Genomic DNA, 19412 nt, shown 5'->3' with positions numbered 1-19412 from the left:
ATGTAACTTTCTCCTGCTTACCCTTTGATAGCTGACCACTGCCCTCAAGGTGATGAACTGTTCTCAAGATGGAGCTTAAATTCCTGGTGATGCACTGTGGGGCCTCTAGGATCTGATGTCTGCAAGCATCACTGGTTCTTCACTTCATACTGAGCTACTTCCAGGACCCAAGTCCACTGTGCTCACTCGCGGTCTCTTCTAGACCCTTTCACTTGCTGCTGCTTCTCCCCACAATGCCCTTTCCGCATTTTTCATCTGGGCAATTCTGACCCATCCTTTACAAATGAGCTTAGGAATGATCTCCTCCACAAAATCTTCCATGGTTAATCCCAAAGCCCGGTGTGTGCCCTACTTTTATATCCCTATGGATCCCTCTGTGTTATAATTGCTTATTTACTTGTCTCACCACAATAAGCTCTTTGGGCTAGAAGGAGTAACATACTCTTTGCCATATTCCTAGTCCTTAAAATAGTGCCCAACCTAAAAACAGAGTCAGTGAAAACCTGTTCAGTGAGTGAATGACTGCATGAAAGAATGAAATGCCCCAGAGTAGTAGTTCCCAAAGTATGTTTGTTGAAATTCTCTGCACCATCAGCACTGCTTGTCCTTGGACAGCCGAAATTCATATAGGTAGCATAAAATCGTTGTGAAGTGCTGGCTGTATCTAACATAGTGCTCTCAAACTGTCCACCACGCCCTACTCTACACAACACCCACTGACATCCTCTGAGCTAAAGAAACATGTGTACTCTGATTGACTGCACAAGCTAAGCCTGGCATGTGACACGGGCCAACATGTCTGGAAAAGAGTGTAGGGGTGAGAGAGAAGCAGATGAGGCCAGAGAGAGAGCAAAAAACCAGAACATTTGGGGCCTGATAGGTCACAGTAAGGACTTTAGCCTGTACTCTGAGTGAGATGGAAAACCATCTGGGTTTTTTCGCAGAGTTACTTGATCTGAATTATGTTTTAACAAATACGTTGACTGCTTTGTAGAGAAAAGATTGACAAAGGACAAAGAAAGAAACAGGGAGACCAGTGAAAAGGCCTTTGCAGTGATCACAAAAAGGACTGATGATTGCCCTGGCCAGTGGTTTAGTGGTTAAGAGTGTCAGCCTGTACACCAAAGGGTCTCGGGTTCAATTCCTGATTAAGAGCACATACCTGGGTTGCAGGTTCCCTCCCCACCTCTGGTGGGGGCACATGTAGGAGGCAACCGGTCAATGTGTCTCTCTCACATTGATGTTTCTCTCTCTCTCTCTTTCTCCCTCTCAGCCCCCCTTTCCTCTCTCTGAAAAGCAATGGAAAAAATATCCTCATGTGAGGATTAACACAAAAAAAATTAAGAAAAGGGATGGTGGTGGCTTGAAACAAGTTCGTGGAAATGGAGGTAATGAGAAGCAGTCACATTTATGAAATTTTTCAAACCTAAGAAAAGTTGAAAGAATTTTACAGGGAACACCCATGTGCCATCCAACATCTATGATTGTTAAAATTTTGCTATGTTTCCTTCATCATGTCTAATTATCTAGCCATCCATCACACCACACACCAAACTAATATGTATTTTGAAGGAGAAGTTGATAATGGTGACTCCAAGGTTTAGTTTTTACAAATTGAAATATAATCCACATGCCAAAAGCCTGACTCCAAGGTTTTTGGCCTAAATGATAATAAAGATATAATTGCCAGTAGCTGAGGTGGGAGACGTATATTAATGCACAAGGGGGAGGTGGAGATCAGGGGCTCAATTGTTAATGTGATTCTGAGATGCCTATTAGACATCCAAGTAGAGCTGTTGAGCAGGCAGATGTACATACAAGTCTAGGGCATGGAGAGAGGTCTCGGCCATAGATACAAGGGTGTGAGTCATCAGTAACAGTGACTCATCAAGACAGTAATTATTACCCAGAGAGGCTAGATCAATAAAGCACCTGCATCGTTAGATGTACCATAATGGCTACATTTTACGGGGACTGAGGGGGAGGAAATGACTGATACGGAGTCTATCCAAACCAGGGGCAGATGCATCCATTCAATGTCCCAAACAAACCTCATACTCTGAGACGGTATGTGCCAAACCAAAATAAGTAAAAATCTATGATTTTATCTGCCTTTAACTATTTCAACTGCGAAATAATAATAATAATAATAATGGTATGAGAAAAAGGCCTTATCTCCATCATATTTGAAGCCACATGCCATTACATTCCACATGGAACCTAAGAAATTTTGTTGAATGAATAAAATCATTAAGATTTACGTACATACGTGACATGTCAAGTGCAACATCAGGAAGTTATTTTCATGTCTGCATTTTCAAAATAAAACTACTGGCATTCTATTGTCCCATTCTGATATATATATTCAATATTTAATGTAGTATATAACATAGAAATCCCATAGGTCAAAAAATATAAGTAAAATAAAAAACATTCTTTGGAAATATATGCTTCTGTCCATGACAGATGCAAAAATAATAACTACAAACATTTTATTAGTAAGCATTAATAAAATGTGCCCATATTTGGATATCCTTAAAAGTAAAATATATGATCCTACTTCTTTGACAACAAAATCAATAAATATGAGAAAGATGTGACAGTACTTCTTAATGCACACCTTATTCCATGTCGAATTTACAGTTCTTAAGCTTTCTGAAGTCTTCTCTCTTTCATGTAAACTCAGACTTTTATCTGAAAGCATTTCCAGTTCAGCTCGATTCAGCCATTTGAGCTTCTCAGCTTGTACGTCCATCTCCTGGCTTAAGTCCTAAAGGTGTCAGGACAGAGGTTGTGATTAGAAGGTTGTCATACTCGAGAAAGTTCAAGAACTGTATTAGAAAGTGACTTAGTTTGGGTAAGTATTTTTCAAATGTGGACTTTGAATTTCTTAAGTAGAAAATAAACTTATAAGGAGCCTGAACTTGTGTGAACAAACTGTAACTGACGTGAGGATGACCACCCACCTCAGTGTGACCGGGTGCTCCCACCCCCACCCTGTCTCTTAACAGGGTCATATCCAATCACATCGCCATTGATAATTTAACATTCTGCTCTTATGTGATGAAAATGGTGTCTGTTCTAATGAAAGGCCGAAACAAACCAAAGAAACCCAGCTGGAGTCTTTTATGCATCTATTCCTACTTTATCTCTGTCTACCCTACTGCGCTGTCCAACCCTTTGCAATGGCCCCCGAACTGTCTACAGAAGGGATATTCCAAGAAAACTACTGAAATTTTTAGTTAAAACAGGAACAAGTTTGTTAGATATTTGTTGTCGCATTTTGAAAATAAAACAATAATTGTTTCCGACATAATATTTTTTTGTCATTACTAATAGTTTCCCAAAATGCCTCAATCTTATTCCTTTAGAGAAAACCTCTTTTCGAAACAGTGGGTAACCTTTTAGGCTACTTGGATACAGTCCCATGTGTTTATCCACATACACACCCAATTTCTTTTTTTTAAATAAAAATATGAACGCATCATGCTTATGTTCTGCAACAAGTCTTTTAACTCTTAACACAAAAAATATAAAATTTATGGATATTTGAGTATACTTATATGTCTATATATCTTTATGAATTTTACATATAGCATAAATAAACAACTATAAACAATCCTTGTAGGTTGTAGATCAACAAAAAATTTTGATTAATACAACCATGACACTGAGTCTAGACTAACCTGTGGTGAGCACTCTCAAGTCACCTAGAGTTTCCTCTAGTTTCTATAAAACTCAATTTTATAGATAGTAATGAGCAATTTACTCCACAGCAGTACTGTCTTCTAAATCTAAAAGCAAAAACTTTACTCCTCAGCAGTATTATATTCTACAATGATGAAGTCTGTTTAAAATATCTTAAGAACCTTAGGTCTAATATCAAGACCACGTGATTTATCATTTTTATGTGAAGGAAGCCTTACCTCTGCAGGGACAAAATACAGCTGCTCTTTAAAAGAAAAGGAAATGATATTCCTCTTTAAAGTGCACCGCATATACCACAAAGTACAAAGTTTCTTCCCCTTTTCTTCTTCTAATATTTTATCTTATTTTTAGTGTAAATGTTCATGCATCAAAAAGTATTAGCAAATATAGACACAACACACTTACTGTTAATTCTTTCAGGTTTTCTTCCAGCTCAGTGGCTGATCTCTTCTGCACAGCATTCTCGGCCTTTGTTAACCAGCAGATAATCTCATCTAGTCTCTTTCTATATTCCATCACCTGCTTACTTTCTCCTTTTAGCCTAAAAGAATATATTATTGAAAACTATTGAGAAAAATTTTCCAATTAAGCAGAATGTCATATATTTATTTTGTATATCTGCACTAAATAAACCATTAAGGAAATGACTCTTGATAATTATTTTAATATGCATCTCAAATGTGTCAATAATAATATACATTCTGCAATACCAGAGATTCTTTGATAATGTAAGAATTCTTCCTTCATTAAAGTGAAAAACATTGAAACTAAAGACTATTATCTTCTCTCATCATGAAAATTACATAGACATTTAATAGAAAGAATTTTTTAAGCGAGATACCACTGTACAACATAATAAACTTTTAAAAAAACATGAAAAGGGTCTTGATCTAAGATTATAATACAAAGCACATAATTACTCCATGGAGACATCAAGGCATCATTATATGACATATTATTCACATTAGGTGGCAACTACTACTCTACTTCATTTACAGGAAAGAAAGACTAAGATCAGGGCAAGATACTGAGAATGGAAATTTTTTACAAGTATTAGAAAATGCAAGAAAAATGGACATTTAGTTGGTTCATTAAAATAAAGCACATTTGAATATAGACAAGTTATAAAAAGAGATCTAGAAAATAAAGCAAACGTTTTAAAGGACATAAGGAAACAAAGAGTCATTAGAGTATAAAAAAGGAACTGCCTTAATTAGATCTTTTAAATGTTAAAAGAATAACATTTATAAGTATATAAACCATGTGTCAGAAGATGTGAATATGACTAGAACCTATATTATAAACAGATTATGTATTTTTTAGAAAGGGTTTGAAAGCTATTTAGAGCTTGGCGGTGGTACCACTATTTTTATAGCTGCTGCTACTAGCTGATGATTTAAAAATAGAATCCAATTTTTTAATAAATTACATTGTGTCATCTCCTAATAAGAATTTACATTTTTATGGCTATGACTTTGTTTTTTTAGTCACAAAAAGACTTAACATATTGATATACATATATAATAAAATGCTAAATAAATACTTATATATTTAGTAGAGAACCAGTAATATTTGGAGGAGAGTATTTTAATATTTAAAAAAAAAAATAATGAAAATCACAAGTTTTCATTTTTAAGTACCCATCAGAAGAGAACACTGCTTCAAAATTAAAAACAAAAAAATCAAGTAACAGTACAGATTGTTAAGACTAACCATACCAAAACAGGTAATTTACCGTCTGTATCACAGAGTATTTAACTAAAATAGCAACTTTAGAAACACCTAAAATGCTATTCTAGACTTGTATTTCAAAAAAAAAAGAAGCTGGAATTTAAATTTTTCATGTTTCATAATCATGACTAATCTGGTATTTTGAAAATCTATCTATGAAGGCGAAAAACATTATCAAGCAATTTCAATAACACATATTCAAGTCACACAAAATTTTCATCTGCAAACTAGCTAAATATAATCTACATTTTAAATGTTATCCCTAAGAGTAAAAACAAGCTTTAAATTCATGTTCAAACAGTAGATAACAATTGCTCATTAAGAAATAACACCACGAGTTGTTGAACTGTGCAAACAGATTGAACTGTGCGCTATTTCTCTGTGACTATGATAACAGTACACATATAAGCTCTCAAAGTGCCAACGTGGCCCCAATTTAAGATAAATGACTCCATGAAGTGAAGTCAAACATGAATTTATGAAAACAAGCATTGCTTTAGTTAAAATATCAGATGCTGGAGAAGGGGTGCATTATTCTTTTCTCTCCCAAAAAATGACTAAAATATGTAGTGGCTTCCCCTTATTAGTTCTGGGAGCAATAATTAGCACACTCCACAGAGGTCCATTGAAAGTCTTTAGGGGAGTTTCTGCATTATTGCTAACACCATGTCAGCAGGTACATCTTTATTCTTAAGAACACCTGGGAGATATGCCATTTTCTAGTCAGAAAGATTCTCCATGCAAACTCATCAGCATGGCTTAGAAGATTCCATATGACCTCCATTTTCAATCCTGGCCCTGGTCCCTGAACCTTCCTCCCCATCTAACCTTGGCAGATCTCTCACCTGGCCAAACTGTTTCATGCCCCCCACCTTTTCTGTTCCACTTCTTTTCCCTAGAAGGCCCTCCCTCGGAGGAATTTATGGGAAATTGCTATAAATACTTCAAAACTCAGTTTCAGATCCCTCCCCTGCGATGCCTAAATTCCACAGCCCATCACCCTGCCCGAGACAACACTGCATCTTCTTAACAATGTTCTTTAATCAAAACAGCATTTTTCCCATAAAATATTTTCTTCTTAGTTTCTGAGTTTCTTTGTCATATTTGTATCCCCAGTGCTAAACACAAGGCTCAAGAAATACAGATCAAATCAATCCATCAGTCGTTGGCAAAATTCAGCAATAACATGCGTGAAGAATCAGTTCTACATTAACTTGCTATTATAAGAACTAGATATTTTGAGTTTTACTATGAGTAGTCAGGGAATATGCTTTTTACAAACACTATCTTCTTTTATCCTCATGACGCTCCTTTGAAAGATACCACAGTTCTCATTTACAGAGGGAAAACTTAGCCAGATGGGGTCTTTTCAAGTTTGTACAGCACAGTAGTTGAGACAGCAAGTTAGCACCATCGCTAACAGTACTAACAGTTAGTACCATCACTAACAGTACTTGTGAGACCCTGGACAAGTTACTTAACCTCACCTCTCTGAGCCTCAGTTTCCAAAGCTGTGCAATGGGCCTAACAGTCCCCTAGAGGGTAGCTGTGAGCATTAAATGGGGCAATGTGTGCAAGGCGCCTAACGCTCTCTCTGCCACGTGGCAAGGTCTCAACCAAATCACACAAGCTACAACTGCCTCTTATCAAAACACAAAATAACAGATGACTTTATTTTATAACAAGCAGCCAATGCCAATAATCATACTTGAACATTTTATGGTACACTATAATACAGGCACACCTCATTTCATTGTGCCTCACTTTACTGTGTTTCACAGAAATTGCATTTTCTTACAAATCGAAGGTAAGACCCTCAGCCAGCCAAAAGATTATGACTCACTGAAGGTTCAGATGATGGTTAGTATTTATTAGCAATAAAATATTTTTAATTAAGGTTTGTAATTGGTTTTTTAGACAAAACGCTATTGCACACTTAATAGACTATACAGTACAGTGTAAACACAACTTTTATATGCATTGGAAAACAACAAAACCAAAAATGTGTGGCTCGCTTTATTGTGATAATTGCTTTATCGTGGTGGTATGGACCCTAACCTGCAATATCTCCAAAGTATTAGATTGTCCTTTAACAAAACATTAGCATATTTCTAAAATAATACATCATCTACAGAGTTAAAATTAGCAGAAAAAAATATCTGGGGATTTTTAACTCACAATTACCATTAACTCTAAAACGGGTAATTTATGATATGGAATATATTAAGCAAAGTAGAAATCATCCATTAATTATGGATCATCTCAAAAAAAAACTTCAAATAATTTTAAATATGTAAAATATGTATAATGTTGAACATTATTTTCACTGGTAAACATATTTACAACCAGAAGACACCAATAAAATCTGGGGCACTGTAACATAATTTGACATAAGAACAAATAACAATTCATCATATGTATTCTATTACCTGGAAGAGGAGCTGTATTACTTACCGAGCACCGACATAGTATATGAGCCCAGCACACCCTCTGACTAAGAATGACCGAGGGAGAGGATTAGTAATGAAGACCCCAGGGCCCAGTCAGGAAATGAGCAAGTGAGGTACCTGACCCTGGACCCAGATCTTCAAACTGGAAGTCCAGAGTGTTCTTTCAGCTAATTTGAGTTCCTGCCACATGGGCACCATAATCATAATAAACAGTCAAGAATAAAAGCAGTGAGGCATTTTTTATGTGTGTGATATCTGCGTAGAAAAATGAGACTTTATGGACAGCGTGAAAATACAGTAAAGGAAAGTGTTCTAAAATGCAGAACATGGACAGTGGAGGTCTTAAATGTCAGTAAAGCTCGCATCATAATATCAGACAATAAAAGAACTTTGAAGTCATCTGACTGTATCTTAAAAAGCCTCAGCCCAAAATATCTCTACCCTTGTGCCCTTAAATGATTGAGGCTAAATCACCTTGGCCGCCGATCCTTCACTTCTGCAAGGATCGCACTCCAGCGCTGGTTTAGGCCTGCCAGCTTGGTTTTGAAGAAGCTTCCATCTGTGGGGGAGAGTTTCTGGACAATCCCGTCACCAGTTCTGTTTAATGCTGCAAAACTGGGCTGGTGGCTGCTGATCCCCTCTTCGAGTTCCTGCAAATAGTGGAAGCCAAGATTAATTCTACCACTAAACTAAGATGCTCTGACGCAGCGGGTCCCCCAGGTACCTGGCGCCAATTTCAGTGTCAGAGGAACAAAGCCTGGGAGGGTACATTATGTTCATGAAAAAGGCTCTTAAAAACGCTTTCATTACATTTCAGTAAACATGCTAAACAAAATCCATTTGGAAATCCCACCCACGCTTGTAAATGTCATAGAGTGAAACAGGACAGAAAAATAACATAAAATAAATAACAGCTGTTTACAACTGAGGCGTAAGCATCAATGAGGTCTGATTAAAGTGGATTGCTTGTCTTCCTCCAAATACGTGCTTGAATGCCTCTCTTAAAAAGAAAACCAAACCCATGTACCCTTATGTCCTATCATGTATAAGTAAAGCTCAATACGCATTTTCTTGAGACACTGCTTCACTGATCTCTAAATTTTTAAGCAATGAATTTAAAGAGGATATCTTAAAGTAAAATTTAAGCACTCATCTATATCTCTAAAAATAAAAATTCATTAACATGTATGTGAGGCAGATGAATGCATTTGTTAACTCTTCATTAACCTTCTACATAAAATTTATTTTAAAAATTTAATAAAAGAAAATATTTTCAACAATGGTAAAATTGAAAGTTTGCTCATTTTGACCATCATTTTTAAAGACCTGTTGTTATCAGCAGAACTGATTTTGCTGCTGTGTCATATTTTCCAATACTGAATTAGACTCACATGAGCAGCTGCCCTGATATAGCCCATGAATGATTTACTTTTATGATAATTGTCAATAATACAAAGTGGAAATGAGATGCCTAAGTGTTTTAAGTACAGAAAACAGAGGTGAGGTATGCTGATATCTTTCCGCCATAGTCTTGGGTACAAAATTTTACAAATGTTATTCTAAATATTAAAATTTTTAAATAAAATTGTTTTTCATATTAGTCACTAAGAAGATTTTTAATTTAAGTTGTGTTAAATTCCTAATTAAAAAGTGTAAATAACAAATTTTCTTAAGCCCTTATGACTGGAAACTAGAACTGGAACGAAAATTACAGATTGTCTGTATGCGCCTAAAAAATTAATATATTTAACCCCTACTTTCGAAATATATCTTAAATGTCCCACACTAAACAAGTATGCCGCCTTTTTAGCAGATCCCCAGCCTCTGACAGTGAGCATTCACCTGCTGGTGTATCCTGGCTTTCTCTAAGTCCAGGCCACCATCTGGAGCCAAGGAATCCGCCAGTAACTCTTCAGCTTCCGTTATCCACTGGGTGAGGTCATTAAGGTCACAATGGAATTGTCTCCACTCTTCCACCGTCCTGTCAAAATGACTAGAGGACAACAAATACATAAAATAGGCTTTCAAACTTTCCAGGACTGTCTAAGAAGCAATTTTTCTAAGTAAGTTCAAATCTCATTTAAACTGAAAACTCCAAAATCAGTGGATTCACAGATCACTGCTCCAGGATCACTTTTTGTAATGATTACAGTTAATGATTCCTTTTAGAGAAACATGCGTCATACCAAGAGCAAAACAGTTGCACACACACCATCCTGCCCACCTCTCTCTCACATGCCTGCACACATGCACGCACACAACAGGCAGCTTATCAACTGAAAAGATAGCCTTTTCCTCCAGCTTGGAAAATTAAGATTGATTAGCTGCAGGCAGTTACCTACCCAACTTTAAACACTTAACATTTCAAATACCATGAAATGTCAAATATGATTAATTACTCTATTCTCCCAGGAAAAAATTATGATGTTTTACTTCCTGAACATTTAGTTCCCAGGTAGAACAAAACCCAAAATGCCAAAACACTTCAAAATTTCCTTTCCCTCCATTATTCTCTGTGTGATGGACTAAATTGTGGCCCCAAAACTCATATGTTGAAGCCCTAACCCCCAAAGTGATTGTAATTGGAGATGGGCCTTTAGGGAGGTAATTTTTAAAATGAGGTCATAAGAGTGGGCCCTAATCTCACAGGTCTGGTGTCCTAATAAGAAGAGGAGGAGACACCAGCGATATCTTTCTCTGTGTCTGAGAGAGCAGAGAGAAACGGCCATGTAAGGACACTGGGAGAAGGTGGCCATCTGCAAGCCAGTAAGAGAGGCCTCAACACAAACTAACCCTGCTGGCACCTTGATCTTGGACTTACAACCTCCAGAACAGAGAGAAAGTAAATATCTGTTGATTAAGCCACCCAGTCTGTGGTATCTTATTATGGGAGCCCTAGCAAACAAACACACTCTTTGCAATGACTAATCCAGAGTGTCCCATTTATCTGAACACAGCACAGTATGGAAGTGACTGCAAAGCCCAGCTCAGACAATGAGACAAGTATTACTGAGATGCCTATTTAAACCTCACTCCTTTAGAAATGAGATTGGAAGTCAAAGTCTGATGCTTGTCGTATTTGGAACATATAAGTATAAAAGAGCATAAGCTGTATTTCATTCAGATCCTAAAGAATTTCCTTCTGCCTTTTCATTTCAATAAGTGGTGCTGGGAGAGGCTCAGGAGACACCTCTGAGATTTTAATATTAATAAAATTTTTACTTTATATAATAAAAAGATATTACTATTTTTTTAAAAAATAATAAAATGATCCCTGACATCTCTAACTCAAAAATAATGTTTATATTTCCTTCTCCCATGAAAATCATTTTGAAAATTTAGTTAATATTTGTTGAGTGCCCACAGGGAGCAACATTCTATTGGGCATGACAAAAATAAGAGCATTTCAAACAAAACACTATGAGAAAATACTAAAACAATCTTTATTACTTTTGGTAAAAATGTGCAGTAACTAAATAACAATCACAGATTTCAACTTTTGAGATGCTGCAATAATAAGGAGAAAATGTTGCTAGAAAGGCTGCTCCAAAGATTTAAAGACTCTGAGAATATAAACAGCAAGCCTAGTAAAGATCATCATCGTAACAGAACATAAATTTCAAATAAATCTCAGCAGTATAACCATAGATTAAATAAGGGGGGGGGGCGAGGGACTGGGGGGGGGGAATGTTCAGCTACAATTCACTAAGCCATCACCTCCTCTCTGAATATGGTCAGTTCATATGGGAGGCAGCAAGGAATTGTGAAGGACTATGAACTGCCTGAGAGTCAAAGGATTCAAAGTTAAGCCTTAATCTAGAAACATAAAAGTTTGCTGTCTTTAATATCATAACCGGCATGGATATCTCCCCCCCAAAACTCTCACCACCTATGTTCCTGGTCTCTGGCAATGGTACCATCGCCTACCTGGATCCTCAAGCCAAAGATTTGGGGTAATTTTTACTCCTCCCTCTTCCTTCCTCTAACATCCCACTGATCACCACATTTTATTGATTCAACTACTTAATTCTCAGATGTTTCCCTAGTCCCCATTTCCAGGGCCACTTTCCTAACCAAGCTACCATCATGCGTCAGGCACAGATGGATCACAGAGCTCTTAGCTTTGTCCTCTGCAAATCCCTCCTGCAAATACAATCAGCAACCTGTCATTCCCTTGTTAAGACAGGGCAACAGCTCCCTACTGTTCTCAGAGTAAACTACAGGCTGCTTAGCATGATACGAAGGTCCTTCTGATATGGTCCCCGTGGGCCTTTCTGGTTTTCTCTCTGCTATGAGTTTCCACCACGCACCTCTGGGCCCGGGGGAAGAGAGGCCGCATCTACTGATCGCCTCTTCCTTTCAGTCCTTTGTAGCCGCTTCCACAGGGCTGCGTGGGCCTGACATCAGCCGCAACTCAACAATATGCCTGAAGTGAACGACGCGTGTGTGGATGCACAGGTAGGGACATACAGGTAGGCGGGTGGGTGAAGTGTTTTCGTGATAAAATTGAATTTCCAAAACTTTTTAAATGATGGAGAAATTAAGAAAGAAAATGACTCCTGGAAGAGAACTGAATTCTGAGTAAGAATCGGAAACCAAGACAGTAAAGAAAGCAAAGAAAATTGTCATCAAGTTTAGACAAAATGAATGAAGAAAACTTTTTATAACAATATGCGCAAGATATTAGAAATTAAGCCATCTGTTAGAAAGCTTGTAAGTTTAAGATGAGAAGACTGAACTTGGTTCACACAGCAGTGAGAGTCACCAAAGAGGACACAGTATAAAATCTGAGCCATTCTTAGAAGATACATAAGGATCCAACATGAGAAGGAAGAAATAAGTGGCTTAAAGCAAGGGAAGAAATCTGACTGGGAAAGGAGAGCTCCATTATCTAAGATGGTTCTAAAATTGCTGATTTGGAAAAATATTAAAGCGAATGCTATGAACATTAGCAAAGCAGGCATACAGGAGTTCTCAAAGAAAGATGATCTGTTTTCATGGGTATTTATCTTGCCTTTCCGACAGGCCCACAAAGATTGAAAAGTTTTACAGGCAAAAAAGCGTGATCTGGTATAGACAAATGGACTCGGCGGTGACCCCTGCTGGCTCTGACTGTTTCCGCACAGGGTATCTGCCTTTGCCTCACTGCTTTATGAAAAGGACAGGACAGAAAGAAACTTCTGGCTTGTTCAATGCAGATAAACAGAGATGATGAAAAATAAACATTTTGAAACTGGTCACCGAGATTGGGAGAGAAAAACAAAGGAACATTTAGGAATAAGAAAATAACCAATTAATGCATCCCAGTACAGGGACAAATAAAATAAGAGAGACAACCTTCCAGCAAAGGAATGCAGAAAACAAAGAAAACCCAATAATAAAATAAAAGACATGATAACGTAAGAGAGTCCTGTGCTTAAAATTTTGAAAACTCCCATGGAATAAACTATTTCCTAACAGGTAACATTTTTATAATCAAGAAAATAGCATGAATTTCTGCAATCAACATTACAAATCGACAATGTCCTTGAAGTTCTATCCCATCGCCAGAGGCATATATGCAAATAGGGTAACTGAAGAAAAAGTTACCATATGCAAATGATGTGTGAGATTACTGACAAAGGCTAAATAAACCCATTTTATATGCAAACACACTTGCACACACACACAGGTACACAGACACACACAGTGCAGAAGAAAGCTACCAAATACCAACTCTACAATAACAAACAACAATAAAAGCACAAAACTACCAGGGGTGAAAAGTATACACAAACCATCAAAGCTCTTCTGAGGACACAGAAAAGGACCCAAGTAATGAGAGAAAGACTACATTTCAAATTGATCATTTTTTAACCAATTATTGAAATTACTAAAACTTTACTGGAAGAAGAAATATAGAAAAGGAATATGAATTTTAAAGACAGAATAATTACAGGAAATGTACTGTACTGAATGAAAAAAAATTATAAGAAAAATGTTATGGTAATAGACTAAAGCTGATTGTGTCATAAAACAGAATTAGCAAAACTAAATAAATATGAGATAGAAATTCATTTAAAATGATGAGAAAGGAAATATCACCAATAATAAGAGCTAAATTATTCAGGAAAAGTATTGAGAAAACTGATTGTTCACTTAAGAAAAATATAACAAAATAGAACAGATTAGTGTTTTTTATCTCAGGATATACAAAAAAATGAGCCGAGGAGTATTTGAAAAGTAGAGATGCATGAACCCGATGCTTGATACTAAAGAGAGTGTATAGGACTAACAACCTGGAGCCTTAACACAAAATACATTTAAAAATAAAATTCAGGTGGCTTAGTTATTAAATGTAAATTTTAAATCAGACAAAATTGTTTTTAAAGTACACATAAATATTTAACTAATATCACAAGAAAAGTAATTTGTATGCATAAAAGCAAACCAAAATTACAAAAGGAAATCGACTAGCAAGGTATAATTATATAAAATTAAACCTGTATGTCAAAAGAACACCATTAACAAAATTAGACGGCGTATGAAAAGCTGTGACTAGGCAATAAACAAGAAATATGAATAGGTAATATCCTTAAAATAGAAAAAAGCTTTTGCAAGTTAATCAGAAAGTGGTAATTCCATAATAGAAAACTGAACAAAGGACATGACCTAACAGTTGACAGAAGAAATAGCACTGAGGCCAATAAACACATGTAAGAATACTGAAATGTCACTGATAATGAAAAAAATGAAAATAGCGTTGAGATGCAATCTTCGCTAGACAATTGGCAAAGGTCTTAAAAGAAAAATCCAACCTTTCACTGTTAACAAGTGCTCAGTTAACTTTCACATATACTGTTGGCAGGGGTATAATAACCAATTTCATAATGCAAGGCAGAGCCTTAAGATGTTGCTTTTTTAACAATTTCGTCTTTATCTAATAAGAAAGTCTAATTAAATAGAAGTATGCATAAAGATGTACTTAAAACAACATTCTCTAAATGTACAGAGACGGGTTTAAAAACCCATGCAAAGGACTATACCAAAAGGCCATTAAAAGTTACCTTTTCAAGAACTGTATAATCACAAAAATTATGTATGCTAAAACAAAACAAAACAAAAAAGATGAAAGCATGATGCCTAATTTTTGTGTGCGTGTCTCTGAAGTTTTCCAATGCATTTTTCTGTGCTAACTTTCCTCTTACATGGTACTTTATCTTGGGCTATTTCATATCTTATTTGCCTTTCCACTACATGCCCGGCTACTGCCCAAAATCCTCTCTCATTGTTTCATTTCTACCTATTAATAGGCCTGGTCAAAATCTAGACAGAAGAATGCTCAAACTCATTCTCTTAAACAGAAGGTAATTTTAAAAAGGGGTTTGTGGTTATATATGGATTCCAGTTCTCTGTGCCTGTCTCTCACTCACATTAATCATCAACATGTGGAGAAAGTAAACATTAATGAAAACCCGTAAGTTATTTTAAAGAAAATGGACACTATTTAGATTTTAAAAATTAAGGTGCTTCCTTTAATTATTAAGATATTATGCTGCAAATGATCGTCTATATGTAATCTCTATCATCTTTCTTTAAGAAACTGCACTCATCACAATACAGTAAACAAGCCTCTTCCAAGGATATGAAACATAGCCTCATTAATCTTAGTGTACATATGACTTTTGTCGTGGCTCATGAGCTTATGGGGTCTTTTCAATTAAATATTAGCTTAATTTATACGTACCCTTTACGATCATTGTACATCCTATTAATTCTGTCCCATTTTGCATTCAGTTGAGTAAGTGTATCCCGGATCTGAATGGCTTCAGGTCCAGAAGCTTCAAGGATAACATCTGGTTGTTTTTCATGAATGACTGCGATCTGCTCTCCCAGTCTGTCCAGCTGGTCTTTGGTATTCTACAAACATTCACAAAATCCAGAAAAGAGATAAAAAGAATGAAATCACAGATGAAAATTTATATTGTATAACACTTATTTAATAGGAAATGAAATATAATAATTTTTGCTATTCAAAACTGGAAACTTTAAAAAAAAATAACACCCTGTATTGGCCAAAGTGTGAGGAACACAACATGGTATGCCAATGGTGGGGGGAAAATCCTCACAGATATTCCAAGTGGCATTTGTACAGGGCATATACAAAGCTTCAATAACATTCTATAAAGGTAATAAAGTGTTTGAAGCTAAAATTATTTATATTTTCATATATCTAATAATGCTAATTTAAATGACAGAAATGAGCTGTCAAGGCTATCAAATCTATCAGCAATGCTATTGTGACATTATACATAAGTACAATCAGATTATATGAAAAGGCCTTGATGATATTTAATACTTTTGTGAATTAACTAAAAACTTCCAGATCCCTGATTAACTTACAATGAGGATGCCATCCCATACCCTAACCATTGGCCAATGTTAAATTGTTATAGATGGCAAGATGAAGGCTAACCTTTCACATCCAACTGGCAGTCAGGTTAATAAGAAATAAATATGGTTTGTGCAGGTTTTTGATTTTAAAATGTCTCTGATGATGGAAAGAATTACCTTCCCACTAAAAATCCATACCTACTTGTAAAAATTTAATTTTTTATATTATTTCCTTGGTGAATACAGGAGAGGTTTATTATTCATACACATTATTAATTCCCTGGCACAAATTTTAATAGCTATAGATCAGCTAAGTAGGCACAGTGACAAATTCCTTGTATTATTCCTACATTAACTGCAGCTATTCAAATGTCCCGCCTGGAGATTTACCTTTAGAGCATCTTCCTGAAAAGAGAAGTCTTCATACACAGCAGTGCTGAGCTCTGGAGTATTAAGTGATAATTCAGCATCATCCATGGAAAGTAAAACCTTATTAATTTCAACCAAATACTCTGCAGGGAGCGGTGATGATTTAATTCCCGAAGCTAGTTGGCATGTTCTCCTCTGTTGAATAGGGATTGCCTGTAAAAAAAATCATTAAAAATAATAATAATGCACATCTCTTAAAATATCCCCACAATAAGAACAGCAAATTGAAAAAAACACAAGGCTCTTTTGTGGAGAAGTGCAATACCCTGAACCAAATTTTTAAAAACAAAGTTTTCATTTTTTATATTTCTGCCCTGCTTTGCTAGACCCTTAACAGTCTCTATTCTAGTTTTTGCCTGCAGCTTGCTCTTAAACAGAAAGGTTTCACTTTAAGACCTATGCCACCTGAGCTCATTTAGCAAACTTTATTTCTTAAAGTTCTATAGGGAATAACACATTTTAATATCATAATTATTTCACCCATTTTTTAAATCTCACAATTATATTAAACACTTCTAGGCCTCACTGTTAAAAATGTAAATAAGCTAAACATGTATTTATAACATAAGAAATTCAATAGGGATTTTTATTAAAATAAGCTGCAGTTAATTCAGTATATAATCTTAACCTTGGAGAACAGTATTATAGAACATGAATATCCTGCGTAAGACAACAGGTCCAAACACTCTAAATTCAGACAAATTAAGCTAAGCTGAGTGGATTACTTCTCTGTCCTAATAATTGCATTTTCTGTGTCCTCTAATCAGAGCTTTCAAAATAATAAAGCAGTCTCTGGGATGGGCCACTCATTAGTCCCTAAGGAGATGAAGTCTTTTCCTTCTAGATGGCTATAGCTTAATAAATGCTGTCTGCTATTTGCAAATAGCCAAAGTTCATCTACTCACAAATTAAGGTAGCTTCTTTCATAGTTTCACTATATCTCTATGTTAAACTTCTAAAAAATGATATTCCTCTGTAAATTCAAAGGTGATAGTAAAATAATCATAAATATATGTTTATTGAGTTAGTGACCCTGAACACAGGTAGGATTCCTAAATGAAACCAAAACTCAAAGCTGAAATCATTGAGTCAATAACATGGTGTTTAATCTAGAGGTCTGCATTCATCTGTAACAAGAGCAGACCTCTGGGGACACCAGCACATTTACAATGCGGCTGGGGATACAGCCATTGAAAAGGGAGCTGGCAGTGAATCTTTTCCAGAATATAAACCATAATTTACCAATTTCACAAATTTGGTTATTTGTAAGCCAGAAATTTTTTTGATGTGGTCAAGCCTCTCCATAAAATACAGATCCGAAGGAGGAAGCCACTCCAAAAGAAAAAGATCCCTGTTAAGGTTTAGTACATTATCAGAAATCCAAGAGAGATGCCCAATAATAAGGTCTTATATTGCTATTTTCTCTTACTCTTGCCCCACCTAAAAATATAAACATAGCTAGCAATACACACTAGGAAGGAGGAGACAGTATTCCAACCGCTGTGTTCTGAAGTGTCCATGGATAAAAACCAAACATCTGAATGACGTGGACAGACACTCCCCACGACAATACCTTAGTTTTGTTGTATCTTGTGTGCAAAAGCAGTAACTGCAGGCGGATCTTTTCCTTTTTACTATCCTCCGTAGGATGATGTAACATTTGTTCTCCTCTTTGTAGAACTTCCTCAATCTGGGCCCTTTCCTCATCCACCTGAATGTTTAGAAGGAAAAAATTTACTCAAAAGGAGAACAAGGTCATTTACCATCAGTTCCTAAGTAGGAGAACGAACCTACGAATTATAAGTCAAGATATGTTCATCTAAATTATAGATAACAAAAAATTCATGTTTTCCCTAAAATATTTCACATTGGATGTTAAAACATAAAGAATGCTAGTTTAGCAGAACTTCGATAGCATCAAGATAACACTACTACTATTTTTAGTCAGAAAGTACTGTCTATTATTTTAAGCATTACATAAATCACTTACATTGGGACTCATCAGAAAAATCATATTTGGACTGTTCTATCATGTTTGGCAGATATTTAGGTAAACACCACTGGTGCAAAAATATAATTAACAGAGAGGAAAAATAAGAACATTCTGGTTTTGAGAATTCTGAACCCACCTTTTCATCTTCATTACTGGATTCCAAGTGTTTTTCCACAACTTTTAACATATTTTCTATGTCATTTTCTAGTTTTTCCAAGTCAGAGAAAGGCACATCAGCTTCGAATGCTTCAGCGGTGACCAGATGTTGATATGATAATGGTTCCTGGCCAATTAGCAACTGTGGAAGGAAAAGTGTTCTTTGAAAAGATATTCTTAAAACAAGGTAGTAGCTTTCCACATGAGGTCTAAATTGTGAAATTACCTGTATCGTTTAGAAGCATCAACACAGAAAAGCAAGTTCAGAAGTGTGTAGTGTGCACAAATGTATAAAGTATGACTATAAAATGAGGTTAATATGTATGCCTAGCTTGGGAATTAGTCTCATTATTTTAATAGCCAACTTTAACAACCCATCGAGACTCCAAAACCTTTGCTCGAATGGGTTATTTTCTTCAATACTCATCTCATATTTTCTCTCTTTCATATGCACACTCACAAATAAACAAAGACAAATGCTCCATTCAAAGAAAAACTTACTTTTACAATTATTTACTTATATACCACATAACCATTTATAATTTAGATATATAATTACATAAAATAGTTTT

At 35.8% G+C, this 19412-nt stretch overlaps 1 protein-coding gene across 3 annotated transcripts in view; it reads right to left on the bottom strand.

Annotated features, from left to right (window-relative positions):
* Positions 1 to 19412, bottom strand: part of UTRN (utrophin) — a 398636-nt gene that overhangs the window by 218548 nt on the left and 160676 nt on the right. For all 3 annotated transcript variants that reach the window (XM_081141495.1, XM_081141496.1, XM_081141497.1), the window contains 8 exons: positions 18821 to 18982; positions 18265 to 18402; positions 16653 to 16844; positions 15616 to 15788; positions 9732 to 9882; positions 8364 to 8539; positions 4114 to 4249; positions 2621 to 2770 (listed from right to left, as the gene is read on the bottom strand). In XM_081141495.1, the coding sequence (XP_080997621.1) occupies positions 2621 to 2770; positions 4114 to 4249; positions 8364 to 8539; positions 9732 to 9882; positions 15616 to 15788; positions 16653 to 16844; positions 18265 to 18402; positions 18821 to 18982 (1278 nt within the window). The remainder of the gene's footprint in view (positions 1 to 2620; positions 2771 to 4113; positions 4250 to 8363; positions 8540 to 9731; positions 9883 to 15615; positions 15789 to 16652; positions 16845 to 18264; positions 18403 to 18820; positions 18983 to 19412) is intronic.

This window comes from Miniopterus schreibersii (genome assembly GCF_964146895.1).
Source record: "Miniopterus schreibersii genome assembly, chromosome: 6".
Lineage (NCBI taxonomy): Eukaryota > Metazoa > Chordata > Mammalia > Chiroptera > Miniopteridae > Miniopterus > Miniopterus schreibersii.
This window is presented reverse-complemented; position numbering and strand designations above follow the sequence as displayed.